The sequence below is a fragment of the Fulmarus glacialis genome, unplaced genomic scaffold (assembly GCF_000690835.1).
Source record: "Fulmarus glacialis isolate BGI_N327 unplaced genomic scaffold, ASM69083v1 scaffold5532, whole genome shotgun sequence".
Lineage (NCBI taxonomy): Eukaryota > Metazoa > Chordata > Aves > Procellariiformes > Procellariidae > Fulmarus > Fulmarus glacialis.
The window spans coordinates 6,056-31,487 of record NW_009201289.1 but is presented as its reverse complement, the minus strand read 5'-3'; the positions used below and the strand labels follow the sequence as shown (position 1 = coordinate 31,487).

At 48.0% G+C, this 25,432-nt stretch overlaps 1 protein-coding gene across 1 annotated transcript in view; it reads right to left on the bottom strand.

The window, feature by feature from the left end:
* LOC104073953 (calcium-dependent secretion activator 1-like) overlaps window positions 1-15,742 on the bottom strand; it is a gene marked incomplete at its 3' end in the record, with an annotated part of 95,864 nt that extends 80,122 nt beyond the window's left edge. The window contains exon 1 of the mRNA XM_009573899.1: window positions 15,257-15,742. Coding sequence (XP_009572194.1) covers window positions 15,257-15,742 — 486 coding nt within the window. The remainder of the gene's footprint in view (window positions 1-15,256) is intronic.
* Window positions 15,743-25,432: the final 9,690 nt, after the last annotated feature.

Sequence of the window (25,432 nt, the reverse complement as noted above, 5' to 3'; positions counted from 1 at the left end):
TTAATGCCAAAGAAATCATACAAGGGCAAACTTGTTGTTCTTATCCTAGCAAGGACTTTCTCTGCTGTCTCTTTGCTGCTCAAAACAGTTTCTGTCCAGCATACAGCTGGTATAACTTACAAGACAGTTCTAATTTTGGCACAATGACATCAATAGAAAGTTTACAAGGGTTTATTCCAGCCTTGTAAGATAACATGCCATTATTTTGCCAATTTATCTGTCAGTTTAAAAAGAGATATAGCTAAAACCCCCCACCTCTTCAGCTTGTAGTGCAGACAAAGTCGCAGCAGGAACATAAGTCATGTACCAGCAATGCCAGCATAACATCTTAAGATGCAGACAACACTCATGCTGAAGGGCTGCAGGGATTTAAATGTTGTGCCTGGTTTGAGGATAAGAATTAATTTAGACAAAAGAGCAGGAAGAAAACAAGATGTATATATGACAACTTCAAACTTAACAGGAAAAGAGAGCAGGAAGAATTAGGACTACTATTTACTAATGACCAAAAGGTCTAGAGAATGGTACTTTTTTCTCACTTGTATGCCAGCAGAAGAAACCAGTCCATTAGAATGGAAAAGAAAAATAAAATTAATGGGTCTAAGTGTCTAAATGGCTTTGAATAAAGTATCAAAAATTACAGAGATTCAAACAACTAGAGTATAATGAAGCCTAGTAAACACAGCTAGTGATAAAAAGCAGGAGAGGGACCACTTGGAAAACGCAACAATAAATATCACTAGATCTAGATGATGCGCCATGCGGGGTGTTCAGGGACTGCAGTAACGAACATCATGAATACTGGTAACTAATTCTGTAACATCATGCTGAGGAGGGTTAGTGAGCAATGGCAATTTGATGTGATAATCTGGGATTAGTTTATCCTGGTGCTTATGGAGAGGTGTTCATCAAAGTGACATAAAGCAAGACTCAATATGCTCTCCTTCAGAAAACATGGAACAGCCTTTGCCACCCCTGTGGGTGCTGGAAGGACGGGTGATACCCCCCCCCCAAAACAGCAGCCCAGACTGACATGTGCAACAAGGCTCAGCATCACAGGGCCAGAGCAAGGACCGTCCCTCTAACCTGACTCATCTCAGCCTTGGGCACCATCTGCAATGAGCCCTGTGGAAAAGCACTGCCAAAAGCTCCTGGCTTTAAGGCTGGCAGGATCTAATTTTTGGCTCCAAGAGTCCACCTGCCACGTCAGGCACCTAAAACCCTTTGTGGCGTTTGCCAACAGCACCCTCAACATCACGAGCCCTTGGGCAATACGCACAGCATTAGACGTAAAGCAGGCTCCAAACCTATCTGAGCTGATGGAAGCTCCTGACGGAATTGAAAAGAAAACTGGGTCAGCAATAAGAGGAGACAGAGACAATGTAGTGATCAAGTGGGAGACACCTGTGGGAAGGCGCTAGGTCTGTTTTTATTAAGTGTTATCTGGAAGAAGAGAAAAGCAAGATGTTAATTAAATGCATTGACGATTTTGTATTAGCAACCATTCTGAACATCAGGCAGAAACAACAGGGCGATAGAGGCCATAAGAAACCAAGAAAAGAAACAGGAAAACTACAGGTAACATTGAAATCAGGGTGTTGAGGCACAAGGAAAGACATACTAAGAGCACAGATACTCTGAGCCAAAAAGCTTTTCATTTGGGATTTTAACATTGTGGATGGCATTTTTTTTTTTCCCCCCAGCTTCTTCGAACAACCTCCAGAAGTCCTTGCTTGTTCAATTCCTATAATGCCATCTAGCAGCAATATTTTATGCTCCTTCCTCAATATTGAACGGGCTACCTTCAAAACGAATGATGCTCCTTGAAATTCCTAGAAACTCCCAATACGCAGCTCACACGTGAGCTCCTGGGGGCTGTGGAAATGAATCATCAGATTTGTCTCTACTGAAGTGTCAGTTGCCTCCTCCTCGCCCCCAAGCTCTATGCAAGTATTTTCCCCATCCAGGGAAAGGGAGATCCTCTCTGATCACACCAGGCTGCAGCACGGCCCACTCCCCGCCTAACGGGACCCTCGGTCTTCTATCCCCGCCAGACCATGAAGCAGCACTGGCGTATTGATCTGTGTCCGTGCCACTGTTACGGACGTTATCATGAAAGCAGTCAATGTGAGCCAAAATTAAACTGTTTTCATATTAAATTTAGCTTCTGCAGCACAGCAGCAGATGCCTGGTGCAGAAAGTCAGCACCAGCAAGGGAGCGGAGGGGACCAGACCTGCAGGTCAACGAAATCTGCCCAGCACGCTCCACCTCCCATTTTACGCCTCTTCCCCTCCCCATCAGGCACCAAGGCATCACCCCCGAACCCCAGAAGTGCCCCTCGGGCAGCCGGGAGGCAGCACCTCCCCGGCAGAGGCTGGACCAGGGCGGGGGGCAGCCTCAGCCCCAACACCACACTCCAAAGCCTCGAAGCAGGGCCAAGCTATGCCACCAACCCACCCACAGGCTCAAAAGAGCGCATGCCCTGAACACTCACCTTAAGTGCTTTAAAGGCAGGGGTGTTATTTTATCTCTCGCTATCAGAGGCACAGTGATCAGCTAGAAATCCATATAAAGCAAGCCAACAGCTTCTGCAGATCCAGTAAGGCCACTAAGGGGCCAATACAAACCCCTTCTCACTTAGTTACCTTCCGTAGTGTGCTTACAAATAGCAGAAAACAACAGAATTCCTTCCCCTTCGAAGCACATCAGTACAATATCATAGCCTTCGCACCAGCTATGGCAGGAGGTGAAACCCTGTTGGGTTACAAGCCCAGTGGGTGTGAGGCTGGGGAGGGGCAGAGCCTCCCTGCCCCTGCTGCAAACACAAACCCAGGTGCCGTCGCACAGGAGAGAAGTAGAGAGCTAAGGGAGAAAGCAGGAGTACTGCAGTAGATGGAAGAGGTTTATTCTATTTACCTTCCCTTGCTTTTCCAACCCGCGCTGCTTTTCCCCACAACTGCTTTCAGTGTGTGACAGCCGTTAAAGAAATAACAGTAATTTCTGCACTGGAGAGACTGCAGAACACCCTGCTTGCATACAGTGACTCTGGACCCAAACGACCCAAGTTAATATTGTGGTGTGTTTATGCAGCAGAGTGTTTCACAGTCTTTATCTATCTAAAGCATGTGAGTACTTAAGTTGCCAGATATACACATGCATATTAAAAATGTAATTGAGTCAGTGATGATGAACTCCTGCCACAGGTATCAGGCAGGGCACCCACAGAGCTTTGGGCTGGCATTCCTAGTGGATTGCATGGCTTTTCATAAGAAGCTTGGCAGAGGTCTTCTCCATAATGGACTAAATTATGGGGAAGAGCTCACCAGTGACTAGATGTGGACATCCATATGCTTTCTATCTTCTTGGTCTTACTTTTTTTTAAAGAAAAAAAAAAAAAACACCTGCATGCCCAGCACAATCTGATGATCTCAGAAATGGAGTGGAACAATCTCTGGCATATGCCATGTCCCCACCATAATTGTAAGTAAATCAGAGAGGCAATTTCTTGAATTTGCTTGATGCAGATCTCAGCAAACAGCACACCAGCCTCCTCAGGACAAATGCTCACCAGCAGCTTTCTTGCTACGTGTTATTTTTGTACATATTCCATCTGACTCAGAGCCAAACGCAAACCTGAACGCATGGAGCCATGGCACCTTCTCCAGAGTTGTTCCAGCCAGCGAACAGCTGGCACCATCTCTGCGCATCATCTCCAGCCTCCGTCACCTACACCGGGGGGGCACAAGCATTGCAAAGAGGAGCTGTTTGCCGCGGAAAAGTTTTCTGAAAAACGTTATACATGGCAACGTGCCTCGCTAACCCATCCTCTCTCCAAAATGCTTTGCTGTGTCTGAGCACACAGGAACAAATACAGCCGTACAGCTCTCTGCTTAGGGTCTACATTACACAATGACACAATGTCAGCTGGATTTGGGTTTTGTACCCCACACTGTATCACAGGGGGGATCAAAGCAGAGTCTCAGATTTACGTGCTTTGAACTTAGAAGAACTAGAAAAACTTCTTGCAGATTTTCACTCTTTTAAAGTGAACTTTCAAACCTACATGTGTGAAGAAAACAAGATGACTTGCACTCACAGGACAGTTGTCTTTCCAAACATTGTATGATGCACATCAACAGTATTAAATGTCCAAGAGCCACAGATGACATGCCTTGACAGCTAGCAGAAAGGAGATTTTCATAAGAATTTATAAGAATTCTTGTGTAATGTTGCAGTGAAGATGGTCCAGCACTAAGACAGGGGCCCAGAGAGGCTGTGGCATCTCCAGCTTTGCAAATTTTCACAACCTGATTGCATGAACATGATCTGGTTTGGGAGGGAGCCCTGCTTTGAGCAGGGAAATTGGGCCAGAGACCTCCAGAAGTGCCTTGCAACCTACATCATGCTACGGCAGTACCATATCCAACAGAAGATTTACAAGAAGAGGCCATCCTAGATTGTAGATTGCCAAATGTTTTAGGGCTAACCGCTGATTTGTCAGCGGCAGGCTACAGAATAACCCATCCACAGCTGTACGTGTACTCAAACCAGCTAATAAAGCCATACCCATCAACGTGACAGTTGCTGGAATAGCAGTCAGATTTTAACTCTGTAGAAGGAGGTTTTCAAGTGAAAGGCACCCCTGTGGTAGAGAGGTGACCCCCTTTACTGCCATGTTTGAACACCTCTGATCGAGGACTGGGTGTTTCGGTGCACCGACGCCTCACGGTGCCCTCGCACCCAGCGCATCCCGGGATGTGAGGATGCACCGCGGCGCTGCACGCCGGTCCCTGATGGCTCAGCCCATCAGCACCACCCGTGTCGCAGGAATCGGTTCAGCTGGGGACTGCAGGTAATTCCCAGAGAAAGCACCTCTGCCTTTTGTCCAGAGAGACCAGCCTACAGCACAGGACCGAGAGCAGCACAGAGCCCTTCCTCCTTAGGGCATCTGCTGTTCAGGTACCGCCGCAAGGAGGAATATTTGACTGCTCACTGTGCTGTTGTTCTGGGTTTGGTTTTGTAACAACTAATAAATATTTTATTACTCCTCAGCACCAGGTGATTTAGGAAAAAGCAAAACCAACCAAACAAGCATCCCTCATCACCACTGCTTCCACAGTTAGAAAACCAGCCACGATGTGGAAGGGAGGGAAGGAGGTGCGGGGGGCCGGAGCAGCCAAGCGCTGGCCTCGGGAGAGAGGCCAGAGGCCCCAGGAGAGAGGCCAGAGGCCCCAGCAATGGGCATGAGACTAGAAAAAAACCTGTCAGGTTATCTTGCACTGGGAAAAAGCACCAGGTTCTCCCTGCGCCGATGCTGCTTTCCCCGCAATGGGAAAAAGGACCACATGGGGGCAACTCACATCCCCAGCATTTGGGGTTTTAAATTGCAAACACTCCTGGGCAGACATGGCTGCTTTGCAAACAGCTGAACATCGCTGGCTTTTCGCTATTAACATAAGCAACCAGTATTAACTGCCAGTCTCGGGGAACTTTTCCCAGCTGCCTAACAGTGTATTTTCTGGTTGTTTCAGAGAAGTTTAATATTTGTTACCAGAGAGAGCTCCTTGTGCTTTGGTTTCTGATAGCCACAAAACATCTTTCCAGGGATACCAAGCCGGCACATCCTTTTCCCTTACAGTCTGACCGCACATGGATCACTGTGCACACACCCACTGATCTACCGCTGTCTATACAATTCCCTCTTCGTGGGCGCTTGATTTGTTGCCTCCCCCGTCTGTCTATGATTTACAGGCCCTGGTGCATCCACACTGCCCGCCCTCTCTCCAGCCACACTCATCCTTTGTGGATGGCAAACAAGAAAAGCACTGGTCACATCCCTGGCCATCAACCCTGGTGCCACCTTCTCCTCTCTCAGAAGAGGTGCCCAGTTGATTTGCTACAGAGAAAACGACTGTGCCAGCACCGAGCCTGGGTTTACACGCAGAGAGCAGCGAAGGGCACACAGAACCCCATCTGCCTGCAGCAGCTCATGCCCTGCCTGCTCAGCCCACCTGCGATGTTGGGGATGGGTCAGAGCGATGGGGACCCTCCAAGGAGCAACACTCCTACATACTCACCTGCCCCACGCCTAGAAATCAGGCTGGGTTTGGGCACAAGGAACACAAACAGCCCCTGGGTCCTTACACACCAGCCCAGCAGCGATTTGCAGCTCAGAGACTGAACCAACCTCTCACTCAAGCAGCCCGACAATACAAGAACAATATTTCCTGACCTAGTGCTAAATGTCTGCTTCAGCAACATGACCAAAGGGGTGAGAAAACCCACCAGAGCTGCCTGCAGAGGAAGGAAGCCCCCTCCTCTGCCCAGCCGCAGAGCTACCACCCAGCCACTGCCCTACCGATCCTTGCCAGGACCTCTCGCTGGACCGATCTCCGCAGGACCTCCGTTACTACAAGCAACCTCCAGCAGCTTTGCAGCACAAGCAGTGAGTACTAAATGATTTTGGCACTTGCTGGAACATTTCTTCTTTAAAGAGGCTCAAGTATTGCTGGATACGTAATGGGAAGGTAGAACATCACTCCCTTTGGTTAGGCCAGTTGCAGGCACAGAGCCTCTAGATCAAGGAGAGCAGATCTCTCTTTTCCACTGCCCCAGACTACATCCAGTAGCAGGTTTATCAGAAGAGACAAAGCACAGGCTCCGAGTTGCTCTCTTTGAAACACATGGATGCTCCTTTTCGTCCTCTCAAACCCCGAGTGCATTTCTTTTCTATGATTCACTGTGCCAGCTAGGGACACTTCTCTGACATACATGAAAGACCTAAAACGTTATTATGGCTGCTCCTACTTTCTGAAACACAGTGATGCACAATGCTAAAAGACAAAAGCAAAGCCAGGATTTGGGACTGGGCCTTTGCCATGACAACCTTCTCCCTGGTGCCTTCCAAGCTACACCCTCCTTCTGTAACCTGCCACCACAGGGCAAGCCTAAATGTAGACACATCAAAAGATACCTTGCCACTGCCTGCTTCACTTGCTACCTCTGTTTGTACCAGGTGTGTCCATCCAACACTGACATGCCAACCCTGCACCTCCCCCTGCAAAGGGTCCCCTTTTCCATGAAGATCAACCGCACTTATTGAAAAAAGCAGCTCTGACAGCTTCAGGAACTTCTGCTCCTCCTGAAGTCTACAAGTTTCCTTCTCCTGCTGTCTCTCTCTTCTCCTGGCTGGTCCCTCCTCTGCAGCCGGTGTGCAAGCGAATAACCCCAAGATGGAGCCATCTGACAAGAGCACAGAAAACTTGGAACTTCTCCCAACTTTGATCTTATTTTACCTAAGCAAGCCATTAGCAGAGTGAGTTTGCAATAGATCCAGCAGACTAAGCTAGCCCTGCTGGGTATTTTTCTGTATATGATCAAACAGATACGTGCCCCTATTTTTTTACTGATTAATAAGAATATGACTTTGATCTCAGAAGAATGAAGAAGCCAGCACAAAATACAAGCAAGAAATAGCAATGATGAAATACTAGGCCAGTGACTGAGCATGGGCTGAGGGGCGATTGCTGCTCTAATAAACTTCCCTGGCAACTTCTGCTGTGATGGGAGCCTCGCCTGGTGAGCTCTGCTGGGTAAAACACATCATCGTGATCTGGCAGCTTTCAGCAGAAAGTCCAGCATCATCCTGCCTGTGGTAAAAGTGTAGCTGCTCTGTTAATAAAACAGAAAAAACAAACCCATAAAAATACTAGCAGAAATACAGCTAGCATAAATAAAACCAGGAGGCAAACAGAATGGAGGCTGACTAGGATAGGCAGAGCGACGTGCAAAGCCCCCAACACTGGGTTCTCCCTCTGGGAGCCCCAAAGGCAGGAGTCAAATCCCTTTATTCCCGAGGTCTCCTCCAGGCTGGACTCTGCAGCTGGCTTCTCTCCTCCTCCTCTCTCTGGCCCAAACACCTCCTTTGCTGCCTCCCAGTCCCAGTCACCCTCTGGTTAACCTCAAGTCTCAAGGGTCACAAACACAACCACTTCCACAGCCTCCCCTGGAAAATGCTGCCAGCAAGGGCCTTGGTCAGAGGTACAGGTCAAGTCATGGTTGCTTTGACTGGCGTAGGAGCTCTTTGCAAATGCAACAGAAATGGCTTGGCCTGCCCTTTTATTCCAACAGTGCAGTCCATGCAGTAGGTACGGTCCATTGCTGCTCTGAGACCTTCAAAAAAAACTTATCCTAGGAAAAAGGATCAAGGGAAGATCTTCCTTCTCCTCTCAAGCCTTACAGGCAGTCTTGGAAAGTAACATTTTCACTCCTTTTCTTTTTCTTTTGGATGGAAAACAACAAGTGAAGCTTGTGAGTGTTGACGTGACACAGCTTCTGAGACATTACCTCGTATACTTTCATGCCTCAAGACCACAGTGTGCTGCACAGTGGAGGGGCACGCTGTGGAGCTGGAGAACATCACAGATCATCTCCCATGAGTCACCCATGCCATGTCCCTTGGAAAAGTCAGGGACAGACTGGGCTATGAACCTATTAGAATTTATATTTCTTTCAGAATATTCTGCGGCCAACTTCCAGAACTTGGATGTTTTACAGCCTTACTGACAAGGAAAGTAAAAAAGTCAGTTTGAGGTATAGATGTCACACATCTATTGCCCAGTGGCCACTAAGCCATAAGCCTCCTGCTCTATCACTTAGACAGGCATGTAAAATCTCTCAGTTCAATCATCTGCAACAGATAGCTGATACTGTATTTAATAATAAAAATGTTTTGTGCAAAATCTCCTACAAGCTCTAAAAAGGTAGATTCACAAATAATGCCCAGGTGCCCAAAAGAAAGAATTATATAAAAGGGAATGGTTTTACTCAGCTGATCAATGCGGCCAGAGCCCCTTTGACCAGGGACACCCTGCCAGCCCCTCCTGAGGAGTAACTAACAGTGGACAACCTCTTTCCACCACCCTGGTCAGTGTTACTTGGACAGTACAGTACTCTGAAGATCAGTAACCTATATTGCTGCTGATACTACACAAGTGTCTCGATTCTTGGACTACTTAAGAGTCTAGGCAAGGCTTGGTATATCCAGTGTTTGGACTGAAGACCATAAGGAGATCCCAGACACAACCTAAGGACAGCTAAATATCCATAAACTGAGTCCAAAAAGTGGGTGTAGGATGGGGTGGGAACGCAGGTTGGTCTGTGCCGGTGGGTCCGCCATAGAGGAGGGTAGCGTCCCAGGACCCAGGCAAGTCCTTGCTCTCCAGCAGCCCAGCTGTCTGCTTCTTTTGTGCTTCATCTCCCATTTGTGAAAGGAGAGTAACAGCACTTCACTCCTCTCCAGAAGTGGCTACACGCATGAAAAGACTGAGAGCCTCTCACAGAATAGGATGGTGGGCTATCCAAGAAAAGCAAGCTCCTTTTAGAGAGATGGTTTTAAATCACTATTTGAACTATTTTCATCTCTACGTTCCCACTCCAGGCAGACCTTACATACTGCAGAACTTCTTGGTTAATGTATACAGCAGCTCATGCTGATTTGAAAACATTAAACAACCAGAGCTAAAGATCTCCTACTGACATTTCAGATCTCCAAACAAAAAAAACAGTCTGTCTCTTAAAAAAAAAAGTACATCTACCATCACTGGAGTTATTTTTGTACCATTTTCATTATTAAACTCTGACTGTCCTCCATGTCACAAGCTATTTTAAAAACAGTTCTTACCGAGCAGAAGCGACGGACAAATGAATGGAGACTCAAGGATTCCTGGTGTGTTCCAGCCTCTGTGAAAGTGCCATTTTCAGCCTGGCAAAGTTAGCAGGGGAGGGAATATCTTTGATGGGACTGAACAAGACAGCAAGAAATGGAGAGAAGCTTCCAGGCAGACAAGGCTGAAATGGTGAGCCCTGCCGTGGGCATCCCGCACGCACCCGCCGCCCCTCGCCGAGAGCTGGGGGAACCACCAACCCCCCAAAACAGAGGGCTGCTGTCTAAAACAACTTGAAACTGGGATGGTGGGGTGGAAGGGGAAGCACACGCAGGTCTGAGCAATATTTCATTTCCAAAGAAAGCACATTTTCAAAGCGGCATATCAAGAGACCTGACCTATTACACACCGGAGCTCTGGCTAAGTACAAACTGTGTTTGAAATTTTCCCTTATTCTGTGCATGTGCTATGATTTCCAGGAACAAACAAAAAGAAAGAAAACATCCAGATTTTAAAGAAAATCTGTTTAAGAGCCAAACACATCTCTGATCCAACAAAAGATAAGCTGTCTCCTTCAGACAGCACTTGAAAAAGGTTCAATCAATCAGTCAAGCCAGAACAGAACTTGTTTCTGGATGGAAAAACAAGAGAGAAAAGGTGTGAAACTGTAGTGCTCCTCCTCCTCCTCCTCACATTTCCTGCTAAAGTGAGTAATCTCAGATTTTACAAGGGCATGGTGTTTGGAGCTGGAAGAAAAAGTTTGGTAAAAGGTAGTTTGTTCTGAGGCAGCAAACTACCGCAAGAAAACAAAGCATTTCAACTTTCCATCCCCACTGCCGTGCAGAGACATGGGAACATACCTTTGCATGGTGGCGTACGTACCCGAAATAGCTGAGAATGAATGCTCCTTCAAAGACATTAGGGAACATTATTTGCAATAACATTGTTCCACTGGGGTGATATATTATTTATTTTAAGGAAAGGTTAGAATTATCCTTTTTTTTTTTTTCATAGCCCTAGTCTTTGGACCCAGTTTATATCAGGAGGCTGAAAATGAAAGGGGCAAACCTTGCAAATTTTCTGAAGCATCACCGAGACAGGGTGAGAGCCCCATGGGGACATACCCCTCGAGGCTAGTTTGCCTCAAGCAAGTGCTCAGATTTCCAGGCTCAGAGCATATTCACTCGGCAGGGGAGGCCGGAGGAAGCAGTGGCCTTTTCTCAGCTTTGGGCTGTAAATATATATGAAACATAGCTAGGGAAATCACGTTCACTACAGTGCACACGCAGCGTGCGTGTAGTGTGTGCAGGTCCCACGCTGGCATCTGCAAAGAGGACAATTAGCTGCTTGCGTGAAATTAGGCTTGGAGTTCGACAATGATTTTTAAGATAAGAAAAAGGCCATTTGCTGGCTGACGGGCTCTGGAGTCTGCAGCGATAGGTCTGAGCCTTGCAACACAGGGAGATCTGCCAGGGAAGAACCAGTGGAAGGACAGGTACCTCCAGGGCAAGGTGTCCTGGCCACACACGGCTTGGCAGGACCTTCCCCACAGCAAAACCCATCAGTCGAGGGAAAGAAGCAATGCCATAACCAACAAGTGCTTGGAACCATCCCTGGGGGCATCTGGCAGGGACAAGAGGGACATCCTAGCTCCCCGAGTGACCATCCCTCTGCCCTTGGTGCCTCTAGCTGGCATGCTGGTTCTCTTTTGCCTTTCACCTCCTGCCAAGTTTAATTAGAGCTAAATAACACCCCCCAAAGCTGCTTGCTGTGACCCAGAACCAGCCATCCAGCCCCATGCAGCAGGACCCAACTGCAAAAATATCTCGTGCTGGCTGCCTGGCACAGAGAGCAAATGCAGCCAGATCTGGTCCGGTCCAGCCCACCTCCCCAGCACCCATCTGCAACCCAGCCTGGAGACAGAGACAGTACTGGTAAGCAGAAAGTAAAAAAAACATAAATAAAGCCTGTAGTGCCTTTTTCGGCCAAAGGTGAGAGATACTAGTTCAAAACATCCAGCTTTTCTAACAAACCCAGAAAAAACAAGTTTGGTACCACTTATATATTAACTACCTAAAGTCTGGCAACTTTCAACACAACAGTTGCATACGGCCCTACGTAAAGATCCTTTCCAAAAACACATGACTACACATTAAAAACGCTCTCATTTAAAGATAGGAAAGCTCTTTTTAAGATTCCTGTGCAGTGTAGTATATTGAAGGCTGTCTCAAAAAGAAGAGTGTCATTTTTCTTCTTTGGGTTTGAGGCAGGTTATTTTAAAGGGCTTTGCGTGATGAGCTCTGGGCATTTCTGCTCAGAGGGTTACTGCCCCCTGCTATCCCCTTCCCACCAGATGAGCTGTCTCTGCTCCTTGCTTGCTGCAGATTATGTGCACGTAGACGAGAAGCGCTGCAAGCTGATGCTACAAGAGCAGTGACCTGCAGCAGAAGAGGGTGTAACAGATGGAGCAAATACCCTCCTCAACACACCCCCAGAATATGTTGTCCAAGCCCCAAATACAGATTTCTTATGCCTCTTACGCCACCTTATTGCTGGCTGAAAAAGCCCAGGAGGAGGGAGGAAAGCAGGCTGGGCACAGAGGTAGTGGAACACAGCCCTAAAGAGCAGGAGGGAAGAACTGCCTGTTACTACATCTGGTAATGAGTTTGTCTGCACACTGAGAGTACAAGTTGAAACCCCCACAAAAGCAATACAGCTACTGCAGATTTGAAGCATATAATTTCAGAAGGAGTGTTTGTAGGAGCAGAAAACACGTGGGCATACAGAAAGAGGAAAAGACAAAATCAAATTATTCTTTTTAAAAGGCAGCTGTGCTAGCATTTGCCTACAGCATTCTCCTGGAGCTTCACTTCTACTCCCAGGAGCCCTGGAAGAGGTCACTGAAACCATAAGAGTCAAAACCACAAAAAGTGGGAAAATAAGCTCCCAAAATGAGCACAAAGCATTGAATGACTACTCTCGTTTTCCTCCTCCCAGCAAGTACAAGGAGCAGGCTATGTCCTGGAAGCAGGTCTGTGCAGGTGGCAGATCCCAGAGCTCAGCGACAGCTCTGCTGGACCGCAGGACCCCGTGTGCTCTGATCCCACAAAACAGATCCCACGCTATGTTGTACAAGCACACACAGTCCCTGTGACTCCAGCTCACCTCAGCCTACAGCGCGGATTGCTTTTTTTTTTCTTTTCAATCTCAAACATTCCTATTAGAAGCCTCAGCCTACACCAAAGAATTAGGGATAACTGTTACTTGTGGAAATTGGAAGGAAAAATACTAATCTTAAATATTGCTTAAATAAAAGCTGGAGAACTGAGGATCTGGGAATCCAGTCTTTTACCCAAAAACGCCCCAAAATATTTGAATGAGAGGAGCTCGGAGTTTCGCTCCTGGTGCTAACCGACAGGCAGGCACTGGCACAGCCAGCGATCGCCTCTCCCCAGGCACGCGGCCCGGCGACATATTGCAGAAGTGGCCCACGCAGCCTGCTCGGGAGGAGGCGTCCCTGATTGACGGTTGTCTCGAAGACAAATGCCTTCGCACCCCTCTGGGATAACGGCAGCAAGCTTCCCTGGCAGCTGGGCGAGGGAGGAGGCGCGCTGCGAGATGGGGAGGGAGCGGGGAGGCCTCGGGGTGTGCAGGTGAAGGCAGGCGCTGCCAAAAAACACCGCACCGGCTTGATTAGGTCGTGCAGCTCCTCTGACATGGCCTCAAAACCCCATAAAGAAGAGGGGACCAAGCTGAACTGTGACCAAGCAGGTTTTGTCCAGAAAACTGGGCAAGGCTGGGGCGCGCAGGAAGGGAAAGTGCCAGTGAAGCAGCACGAACAAGCCCGTGCCCCTCAGCGCGGCAGCGGTTTCACCCTGGCAGGGCTTCTTCCAGTGATGCCAGCGTTACTTTGCCATTTCTTGTCTGCAGTTTCCAAACTTCAGAGACCTACTCACGATGGTTACTTGAGTGGGCAAGTATCCTGCCCACATTGACAAGAGAAGGACAAACTGGTGTGAAACTTTGTTCCACCTCCAACTCATTCCCAGCCAGGCTTCAGCGCTTGGCTTGACCCACGCAGCAGAGAAAGCTGCCAGGTTCCAGCCAAAACCCTAGCTGCGGGCTTGGAAAGCCGGAGATTATGCATGCATTTTTTAAACAAAAATCAGCACAAATTTTCCCCCACAGGAAATCTTGGAAAGAAAAGCCAGGGAAGCTGGCAATAGAAGTCACCTGAGAACTTCAGTGTCACTGCCCATGGGAAGCGAACAGGCAGCTCCAGTCCTGGAGGAGATACTTTCCCCCTCACTGACTCTAAAGTCAAAGTCTTTATCATGAGCAAATCTCCCCAAGCCCAAATGCAGAGCTGCTGGGCACAAATCACTCCTCCTGGCTGACGTGTGTCTGTCTTTGCAATTTCACTTCTCTCTCCCATGCTATCTCCTGGGGTACACCTAAGCTCTCCTTTAGGGGGCAAAACGTTTTTTGTTTTGGTTTGGTTTTTTCCCCCCTTTAATCTTCTACACTGTGACCACTTCTTTTCAAACCATGTACTATTTTCATAGAATCATAGAATACCAGGTTGGAAGGGACCTCAAGGATCATCTGGTCCAACCTGTCTCAGCAAAAGCACAGTCTAGACAAGATGGCCCAGCACTCTGTCCAGTCAAATCTTAAGTGTCCAATGTTGGGGAATCGACCACTACCCTGGGGAGATGATTCCAATGGCTGATTGTTCTCATTGTGAAAAATTTTCCTCTTGTGTCCAATCGGAATCTCCCCAGGAGTAACTTGTACCAATTACCCCTCATCTTTTCCATGTGACTCCTTGTTGAAAGGGAGTCTCCACCTTCTTTGTAGCCACCCTTCAAATACTAGAACATGGCAATAAGGTCTCCCCTAAGCCTTCTTTTCTCAAGGCTGAACAAACCCTGTTCTCTCAGCCTTTCCTCATATGGGAGGCTTCCCAGTCCTTTGATCATCTGTGTGGCCCTTCTCTGGACCCTCTCCAGCCTGTCCACATCTTTTTTGCATAGTGGGGACCAAAACTGAACACAGTACTCCAGGTGTGGCCCAGCAAGCGCTGAGTAGAGTGGGATAATGACTTCTTTACCTCTGCTGGGGATGCCCTTGTTGATGCAACCCAGCATCCTGTGGGCTTTCTTTGCCATAGTGGCACACCGCTCACTCATATTGAGCTGCTTATCTACCAGGACACCCAGGTCCCTTTCCACAGAGCTGCTCCCCAGCCGCATAGATCCCAGTCTGTGCTGCGCTCCTGGATTGTGTTTTCCCAGGTGCAAAACCTTACACTTGTCCTTGTTGAACTTCATAAGGTTCTTGTTAGGCCACTCTTTCAGCCTATCCAGGTCTTCCTGAAAGGTGTTCTCCCTTCCGAAGTGTCCACTTCCCCACTCAGTTTGGTATCATCGTCAAACTTCATCAGGGTACACTTGATCCCATCATCCAGATCACTTATGAAGATATTAAACAGCGTTGGGCCCAATATCGATCCCTGGGGGACCCCACTTGTGACAGGTTGCCAGTTTGAAAAGGAGCTATCTACCACCACCCCCTGGGTGCAGCCCACCAGCCAGTTCCCCACCCACCGCACAGACCACTTGTCTAGACTGTAACGCATCAGTTTCTCTGGGAGAAGCCTGTGGGAAAATGTATCAAAAGCCTTGGAGAAATCCAGATAGACAATGTCCACCACTCGCCCCACATCAACAGGGCAGGTTACTTTGTTGTAGAAGGCCATCACACTTGTCAAGCACGATTTGCCCTTGGTGAATCCCTGCTGGCTTTTCCCAATCGCGTGCTTCATTTGACTTGTGATAGCCCCCAGGAGGATTCGTTCCGTAACTTCCCCAGGGACTGAGGCACAACTGATGGGTCTATAATTTCCTGGATCCTCCTTTAAGCCCTTCTTGTAGATGGGGGTGACATTAGCATTCTTCCAGTCTTCTGGGACGTCCCCCGATCCCCACGACTTCTCAAAGATTATGGAGAGCGGCCTCGCAACGATGTCAGCCAGCTCTCTTAACACCCTCGGGTGGATGACGTCAGGGCCCATCGGTTTGTAGGGCTGAAGCTCCTGTAACAGTTCACATGCCAACTCTTCCTTCACTGACGGTGGGTCTGTGTTTGCATCAACCTGGATTTTTGTCCCCAAGGCCTGGGGCGCAACTGTGCTGGTAAAGACAGAGGTGAAGAAAGTGTTGAGAACCTCTGCCTTTTCAGCGTTGTTGATGACTACTTCACCTCTCTTGTTTAACAGAGGGCCAATATTTTCCTTCTGTTTCTGCTTGGTTTTTTACATACTTGAAGAACCCTTTCCTATAGTTTTTGACATCTCTGGCCAATTTCAATTCAAGCTGAGCTTTTGCTTTTCTAACTGCATCTCTGCACATGCTGGCAATGCCCTTGTAGTTCTCAACAGGTATTCGTCTGCTTTTCCATTTCTGGTGTGCTTCTGTTTTGGTTTTGAGCAGACTCAGAAGCTCACAGTTAAGCCAAGGGGGTCTCTTGCTCTGCCTACTTCCCTTACCTTTACAGGGGATGAACTGTTTTTGTGCTTCTAGGAGAGCGTTCTCCCAGCACTCGCTAGCTCCTTTATCCTCCACGGAGCTTTGTGATTAATTCCTTAGACAATTTTCACAGAAATGTGACTTAAGCAAGCAAACCAAATCCCAATTCATCCAGATGCAACGGAGAAGCAAAGCAACTGAAGATAGCATCAGAAAAAAAAAACAACATAGAAAAATAGATGCCTTTGCCACGTTGCAGGCTAACAGCGAACAGCCACAAGCAGCACGAGCATGATAGAATAACGACGCTTATCTGGAGCAACCCAGAGTCTGGCCAACATGAGTCAGTAAGAGCAAGGCACCCACCAGCCTGTTTGGAAGACCAAGGAGACTTCTGAATGGGTCTGGTAGCTGAGCTCTCTGCTAAGCCTGTGCACAAATCCTGCTGCCTATGGGCTGACATTCGGGTGGGCGACACAGGGTGCTTTCCCTGCTTGGCTGCTGCTGTGCTGCTGAAGAGAGACCGGCATTCCCTGTAGTTACGGAGGGCCATAGAGAAACCCTCTGAAGCACGACATCAAAGGCTGGAGTTCAAAAGAAGTAAGACTTTTCTTCCCTTATTCTTGGTGCCTGCAGAACCAGCATTAACCTCCACCACACTCTTTGGTTTTATGGGCTCTTCCCAAGAAAGAAAATAACAGCACATTAAGCTGGCACAGTATGTATGAAGCGATAGCAAGACCCCTTGCAGTAAAATCTCTGTGTGACGCAGAAGGAATTACCTCCACGATTCCATTCCCGCGAATCCTGCAGCATCACGCTGTCAGACAGCTGAGCACCGCGCAGGGGGTGTTGTGCTGCTGATGCCAGAGCGTGATTTCCATTAGTGTTAATAGGAACTACTGACAGCAGCGGCAGCCAAGAAGCCAAAAAGCCTCCAATCTCAATGATCGCTTTTGATAAGTACAGAACTGCATTAAGTCAGTCCCAGCAGATGTACCATGCACGTGATCAGGGCACAAGCATGAGAAACCAGCCAGGATTCAAGTTCAACAGGCTCCAAAGAAGGGCTGGATCCCAGCTGGGATGGGGAGTCAGAGCGGTACAAATGGCCAGCGAGGTGTCAGCAATGGCACAAGCCTACTCCTCGTCCAGCATCCACATGGCAGCTGATTACAGTCCTTGGGAACAAGTTAGAAGGAACCAGGCGGCCACCGCAGCATTTTCTGCAGCTACTGCAGGAACAACTATTGCCAACAACTGCCAAGGTCCTTGGAATGGAGCATGGAGGCTGCATTTCTATCCCCAGTGGAAACATAAGATGATTCACGAGAAAAGTATAGGTATGGAAAAACAAGGGCTTGGAATCAGAAGATAATACAACCAGAAACATAAGACGGTCCATGAGAAAACTACAGGTATGGAAGAACAGGGGCTTAAAATCAGAAGGTGTTGTTTTGGGGGTTTTTTGGCTATATCTACCTCCATTTGCACAACACACTAACAAGCAACCACAAAGAAGTATTATTGCTTCCAAGTTAAATGCACATAAAAGTCTTCTTGGGAACAGCCTGTAAAGTCCTTGTTGGGCAACCTACTCACTCAGGTTTCTGCTTCTTACAGCCACCCCTGTGGTTTTCAGACCACTTGAAGCTCAGGATCTCTGAAACAGAGATTTTGATTGAAAAAGTTAATAACCCTTGCTCAAACACAGTACCGCATCAAGAGCCTGGGGTTCAGCTGTGCCTACCTCTGTTTCAGATACTTCAGTGTTATTTTTGCCGTGTAAATTCATTATACCAAGGGAGAGACAGTTGCTCTTATTTTCATTATTTTTAGCAGACAGCAATTATACAATCATTGCACCTTTACAGAAACAAATCCCACTTTAAATGTACTAATTTACATCCCCCATTATGGTCCAGCAGTTCAGACAGAAGGAAAAGTCCATCATTACAACCATCACTTCAAGTCATTGACGCTTTTGGATACGCAAAAGCCTAGAGAAAATTCAGCCCCAAGATATGAATACAGATTTTTATTCTTTAGAGAAAAAGCCAGATACAAACCACAGTCCTCTGAGAGCAGATAAACTAGACGTCAAGGTTATCTTCTTCAAAACAGTTTAATAAGCAGGTGCTGAGCCTGTGGTGCCCGTTTATCGAGCACGCCACACGAGGCGAGCGAGTCGCTGGCACATCCTTGGCCCTTGCAATTTGCAGCAAAACCATCAGGTCTCACAGCAGATCCCCTGCCAGTTTGAAGTATCTCTCCACCACCTCCACCACTCATTTCTCATCAGCTCTCCGCAGACAGCAACAGATCATTTCATCCTGTTACTTATGCCACAGAAATTTAGACTCAAAGAAAAATAGGCATAACAACATTGCATCACTTAAGCAACCAACTTAGCTGACTACATCAAATTCTGCCTGAACTGCTGGCAAGAGCAACAGACCTTTAATTAAACTAACTAGCCCTGAGCCAGAGAAATACTTTTTTCCTCCCGATTCATTTGATAGGAGGTGATGGTGCCGAGATCACCTTCACAATCCAAAGCAGTGCTGAGTGCTCCCCTACAGCTCACTCAAATCCCTTTGGTTGCAAATGCCTCTGCAGCAGGCTGTGCTGCCCAGGGACCTGCCTTGTCCCGTTCACACCCAGGTCAGCTCCAGGGTTTATTTTTGCTGCCAATAACCAGACTCTCATGGCCTCCCTGTACCGCTCGGTGCAGAATGGAAGTAATGAAAAACTCCACTAGCCTGTGCCCCAAGGTGCTCGTAACTCAAATGATTTCACATGATAATCCATGAGAGCCAAGAGCAGTCCCCTTCACAGGGCTGTGTCAAGGCCACAAGTCTGCGTCCCTTGGGCACAGATTGATGCTGAGCTCTGGAAGGGGAGCCCACGCTCGTGCCGATGGGGTCTGGACAAGCTGGGTGCAGAGGAGGGAGAGGGCTCCCCCCCTCCCGCCGTACCTGCGCTTGCCCACATCAGGTTTGCCATCGACCTTAGAAAGGTCAGACTCTTCATGGGAGCAAACTGCTGCAGGAAAGAGACACAGCTTTGTACCACCCAGCATGATGCTCCGTCATGTGGCACTGTCCAAGCCCACACAACGCATTATCTTTTACTACACACTGCAATGAGCTGCGTTTTTTAATGCTTTTTTCTTCTCTTCTGGAAAGGAGCTAATTAGAGTAGAAAAGGATCTCTATGACTCTCACATGTATGACTCCTGTACTTCAGAGATTTTTAATTTGTGTTGCGTGATTACCATGCACACACTGTACTTGGAATTATATAGCACATAACCTAATCAAACAACACTAACAACACCAGGTAGTTAAATCATGCTGTGATAAGCAAGGAAAACGATTTTGTGTAGGCATAGCAAAGTCTCCCTTGAACCTCAGCCAAAGTGGCATCTACTACCAATTATCAAGTTGGCAAAACGTACCTGTTATTGAGGGCAATGGTAAACTTAACATGTAAAGTGCATGGCTGGGGGTGCATTAAGTCATTTGCACAGTGCTATTCAGCTGTTGGTGGAGTGGACTACAGGCTGAGCACAACCAAAGGGAGATGTATTGTGTTGTAAAAAAAGCCAAAGCATCACATAGAGATGGGTACACAAGGGAAGAGGTAGAAGGAGCACCCTCCTTCCCATGTTGCAGGGAAGGGGCACCCTGGCTGGCACTGACCACCCGGGGAGCCCCTGAGAAGGGGATCAGGAGCAAAGCAAGAAATGTGAGCACAGGGAAGGGCTGCGGGAACCGCAGAGCTCCCTCGGGGAGGGAGAGACTTTGAGGACAAGAGTCCTCAAAGTACGGAAAAATCTGCTGCAAAGAAGAGATTAATTCATTCCCCGTGTCCATGACAAGAAACTAAAGGTATGTGTTACAGCAAGGAAGCCAGGCTGGAGACTGAGGAAAGATCTCTGTCCCAGTAAGAATGCAGATGCACGGGAGGAGGTGGCCCAGGAGCCCGTGTCCCTGCATCCCTGGCAGGACCAGCCAGCTGAATGCCACCAGGAACAAGCCGGGCACACGCAATCCTGCTTCGAGAGAGGAAGATGATCAGATGGCCCCATGTCCTTCCAGCCCTATTTTTACTCTCTGGACTCCAGCTACCCCACCATACCTCGCACAAGGCACCCCGCAGCCCGACGCTGCTCCACAGTGGCCCCCCGCGAGAGGCGCAGGCTATATTTATTCTGGTACATTGCAGTGGGAAGCTTTAATCTGTGTAATCGCCTCAGAGAAGATTTCATTCAGTGAGGGGAAAGCAATTACCATTTCATTTGCAACCGGTTGCCTTCCCAGGGTCTTCATCTATCAGAGCTGGAGGGTCCTGTCAGCCCCTGCACCTGCTTGGACTTTTTTTTTGTGAGATAGGTTCATGCCTCTGACAAATGCATCTGCAGATATTCAAGGTTTTCAGCCCCTGTTTTCTCCTCCCAAATGCTATTGCTTTTAGCTGACAGCATACACCCTACATGAAGAAAACAACTGGATATAATCCTAGATTAAAGGGACTGTAATGCAGAATTAAATACAAGCCACACTCTTGATAGGGCCCGCTGTCGTCATTCACCAAGTGCAGACCTCGGCCATTTGTGAGGTGGGCAGATGGTGGCGTTTCTGATGCTCTCTGCAGCTCCTGATTTTCCCAGACAGGCATTTACGTCTCCCCATATTGGGGGGGAGGGGGGGGGTGTGGAAGAAAAAACCCAATCCTTAGTGTTTCCATATGATGCTGCATTGAAATCCCATTGGGATTTCCCTCTAAAAGCTAGCAACTAAAATCCTGATGGCTCCAAACTCTCAATAGGACCCTGCACATGCCAGCCCTGTTGGAGCTGCTGCACCTCGGTGCTAGGAGGGTCCGTAGTCCCACAACAACCACGCCAGGAACCGCAGGAAGGTGACTGGGGCTTAAAACAGACGAGCAAAAAGTCCTCAGGAAAGGATATTCATTGTCTACTGCAGCAAGGACCACAATAGCCGAGCAATGCAAAAGCCCACCAGGAAATTTTTATTACTTTATTTTACCTCAGGAAAGCCACAATATACTTATATGCACAGCTGCATATTAAAAAAGGCACTTTAATCTTCTGCTCTTTCCAGCCTGGCAGCCAAAGCAGCTTGACTCGATAAAGAGACTTGAGAGCTGTGAAAACTACATATTAAAGGAGAATTTCCAACTGTCTTTCTCTTGTAAATTGTGGCAGCCAAAAAAATCCAACCCTAAAATAAAGACGTGCCTGAAGGTAGCAATTTTACAATCAGCAACATAATGATTTATATCACTGCTGTCATCTTTGTTGGGGAAAAGGAAGCCAGGTATTGTGATCATTAGCTTTTTGATACAGATGATCTTTTTAAATAAGGAAAAACACATGCATTTTAATAAGGAACTGAAGGAAATAGCCCCAAAATACTAACAGAAGAATCTGCAGCTCACACCAAGATTTGCAAACACAGGAGACTAGTATTAAGCCAACGGTATCATTGGTGGCATCCTGAGCCGCTGCACATCCCTGCGTCCGTGCATGGGAGCCTCGCTCATCTTCGAGGCACGCGACCCCGCACCCTCCCAAAACACACGTCCTCGTGCCACAGGCCCCAAACAGGCACAGCCTGGAAGCTGGCCCCACTCCCACCAAAGCCTGTGGGTGTTTTGCCATGGGTTTCCAGGTGCTGGTCCCAAACAGCGAGGTGCCATCGCTCCCACCCAGGACAGGGCTGTGCACAGCGCTGGGGCTCCCCAGCATCCCGCTGACGGCAGGCACAAAAGCAGCAGCACCGGGTCCCGCTGAGCGACAGCGGCTCCAGGCTCTTGTCTTAAAGTAAACTGGGAACCGAGACATTCCTCTCTCTTTTCCCCAGAAAAGTCCCAGAAGCAAAGCCTGGCCTTGCTGGTGCCCGATCTCTAAGCTCCTGCCTACGTCTTGGTAGACACGCATGAAGTTGCAGGTGTACGAGATAGGACGCTGCTGCTGCCAAAGGATTAAAAATCAACTGAACTTGACCTTTAATGCTAAAATTTAAAGCAACAACCCAGCTTCTTACACTTCCATTCCCTAATGTAACCATAATCAGATTTGTGGCTGAGATCAGAAAACTGTTTTCAGAGACTATTTTACATGCTGCCTTCAACAAGCCTGGCTGATATGACAGAAGGGACACCAGCACAGGCTTACTCAAGCCCCTGATGGAACAGGTTTGAAATTGGGATGCATTTTAAGGTCATGGAACAGGGTTTTCTGCAGGTGACGGCAGCAGTACCTCAAACTTTACCGAATGCTTGCAGAGAAAAACAGCAGAGAAGTCACTGCGAGTGCTCCGCTGGGATGGGAAGTCCTTGTACGGGAACTCCAAACCAAGCTACAAATCTCTGGTCACAAAAACATCCTGCCCTCAACATGGATGAAGAGGATAGACACCAAGTCTAAAAAGCTAATTTCCCCCCTACCCTGTATTTTAATGGGATAAAGGAAAGGTTCAGCCCATACTGGAGGAAGTTTTGTTTATAAATCCCACACGATATGCAAAAAACCCCCTCCTCCAGAGAAAAAGCTGTGTCATCTCCCAGTTCATGGCTTGCATTGACGGCCATGTAATCTCACGCTGCGTACAGCAGTTTCAGACTTCAGCAAAGATTCCTCAGCCTGACAGGGATGCACCGAGGATGTCCAGCAGTCCAGCACCGTGGCATGCCGGTGGGAGTAGCCGGCAGTTGTCTGGCACCGTTCAACTCATGGACCAGCCCTCCTCTTCCCAGTTCTCAGTCTCGGAGTATTTCTGGCCCTACGGGTCTGCAGTACCTCCACCGCTGCTTGCCCTCCTGTGCTTGCTGTTGAAAAGTGTTGATAGCAACAGAAGCTGGACTATCTTCTGAAAGCAAGTCTAATTAAGTATGGTTCTGCTCTGTGAATCCCCTGGGAAGGCAGAGGAATACCATCAAACCTTGCGTCCGGCCCTCCTCCTGCACAGCCCGTCTTCTTTTGCCCAGTGTAACCGGCTGAGAGCAGATGAAGCCTTGATCTAAGTGCCAAGGCGTGCACCTGCAGCTGTGTCAAGCGGGCAGGTGCTACGCTGTGGAGGGCTAAGACACCTCTCATCCTCCCTGCCCCACGGGGGAACGTGACTCTGCCAACCATCCTTCTGCCAACAAACCCTCCCCATCTCCATTAAAATCACACCAGCACCTCAGACACACCCGTATCTCATTTTTGAGGCTTCTGCAGGAAGCTATGGTCACGCAAAGCGGTCAGGATCAGGTCTAGAGCATCCCAGTGGCAGGGCCTTTCCTACTGAGCCCTTCCCTGCTCTCCTATTTCATCTCTGCACAACAGCTAGCACAGATCTCGAGTGCTCACCTGGGAGTTCATCCTGCTCTGTGCCATACTGCTAACAACAAAAGCTAACAGCAAAACCTCCAGCGAGGCAAAGAGAACCAGAGCACAGCCCCAAAACATTAGTCACTATAAACACACCGCATAACCTGAAGCTGAACACACGCGGGGCACATTTTAACTTACCTTTCTTTAATTATGAATGAATGTTGGTTTATCTGGTGTTTACTCCAGAGCAATAAAAATACATCCAAAATTATAAATCACCTTGCAAAGAACCATCACCAGTGGATGCCCACCTTGACCACCGGAGCCAGCGCAAGCAGAGATACCTTTGAATGCCAAGGGCTGACATTCTTCATGGCTGAGGAGGGGACTTTTCCTTACGTGATATCCTTACATGCTACTATGTGCACTCTCAGGAGATGCCTACAACCTCTTCTTATTTACTTATTCTTTTGCACAACCTATTTAATAAACCCAAGGTTGAAAAGCAAAAAGGAACCCCACCCAGGAAGGGAACTGTGTAAGGAAGGATTGCCTGGATTCACCAGGACAAATGATAATCATTGCTCTGATCTTGGGTTGCGATTGGTTAGTTATATACACATGGCCGGCCCGGTGCCAGGGCAGGTAAAGAGATTTATTGGAAAGGCACAGGAACAGACCCCAAAAGCAGAGTGCTCGCAGCTCTCCAAAAGATAATCCTAAGTGCCCATTGCAAATGGGAGATCATGTTTTCCTGCTCACGCTGGACAAAAGGGCAAATGGTATCATTAAAGCCCACATCACATCTCAAAGTCCTTGGAGAGAAGGCAAAGTGGTACTTCATATTTCTATAAAACAATTAGTATTGACAGAACAGACTATAATACAGCACTCAACCCAGAAGAGTAATTAACTATCACGGCAGCTTGCTTACTGGATGCAGATAGGAAGCAAGGAGGCGGCAATTAGAGAGCAAAAAGGCAAGCCAGACACATGGATTCGCTGTAACGAGGTACTGACCCACGAGCCCTCCACACAGGTGTCTGACGAGACACCACATAGCCCGTGTCAAGCACCAGAGCATCCCCAGTACAGCCGCTGGCATGTCCCGAGGTTTTTGAAAGAGCTGGAGCACAGCACTGATTCGGGAACACCTTCCCCACACAGGTTGTGCCCGGCCTCTCTTCCCCTTGCGTTGGTTTCTCTGTGCCTTAAATAAGAGGGTGGCTATGAGCCAAGCAGAGAGCCCTGGCCACCAATAGCATCGGTGGTGGAAAAGTATCACCAATGTAGGATGATGCCTGGGAAGTTATCTGCAAGATAACCACATACCATCAAATACTTTTCCACTGAAGCTCAAGACAACTGCTTTCAGTCCCTTCTAATTTGCAAATCTCTGAATAATCCTGGATACAGGAGACTCAGGGACAGCTGGGGCTCTTTGCATACTTCTTCAGCCTCAAGATGCTTGGCTTTAAACATCTTTGGAGAGAAAAGATTTGCATCTCAGTTTGGGGTCCAGAAGAAAAGGACACTAAGTGCCCAAACCTTCAGTGTTTCCCCCTCCCTGAAACAGAGAGGTACTGTGGATCTGTCTCTAAAAAGCTTAGGAATACCCATCTAGCAAATAGGCTTTTCAATATAAACTTGATAATAGACCTCTAAGCCTGCTCCTCTAAGGAGATAATTAATAAGATCACTGGTGCTCTCTAAGAAAGAAGAGAAGGCAACCACAGGGTTGTTTGCAGCGTGGACAGAAGAACATGCCTTTCCCAATTGGTTTCTCTCTGAAATAAAAGGAAAACACCTAAACCGACAGCACCACACATGGGCCCTCCAAACAGGAGCCCGGCGCACCCGAGGTGTGCTCTGCCTCGTCCTGGGCAGC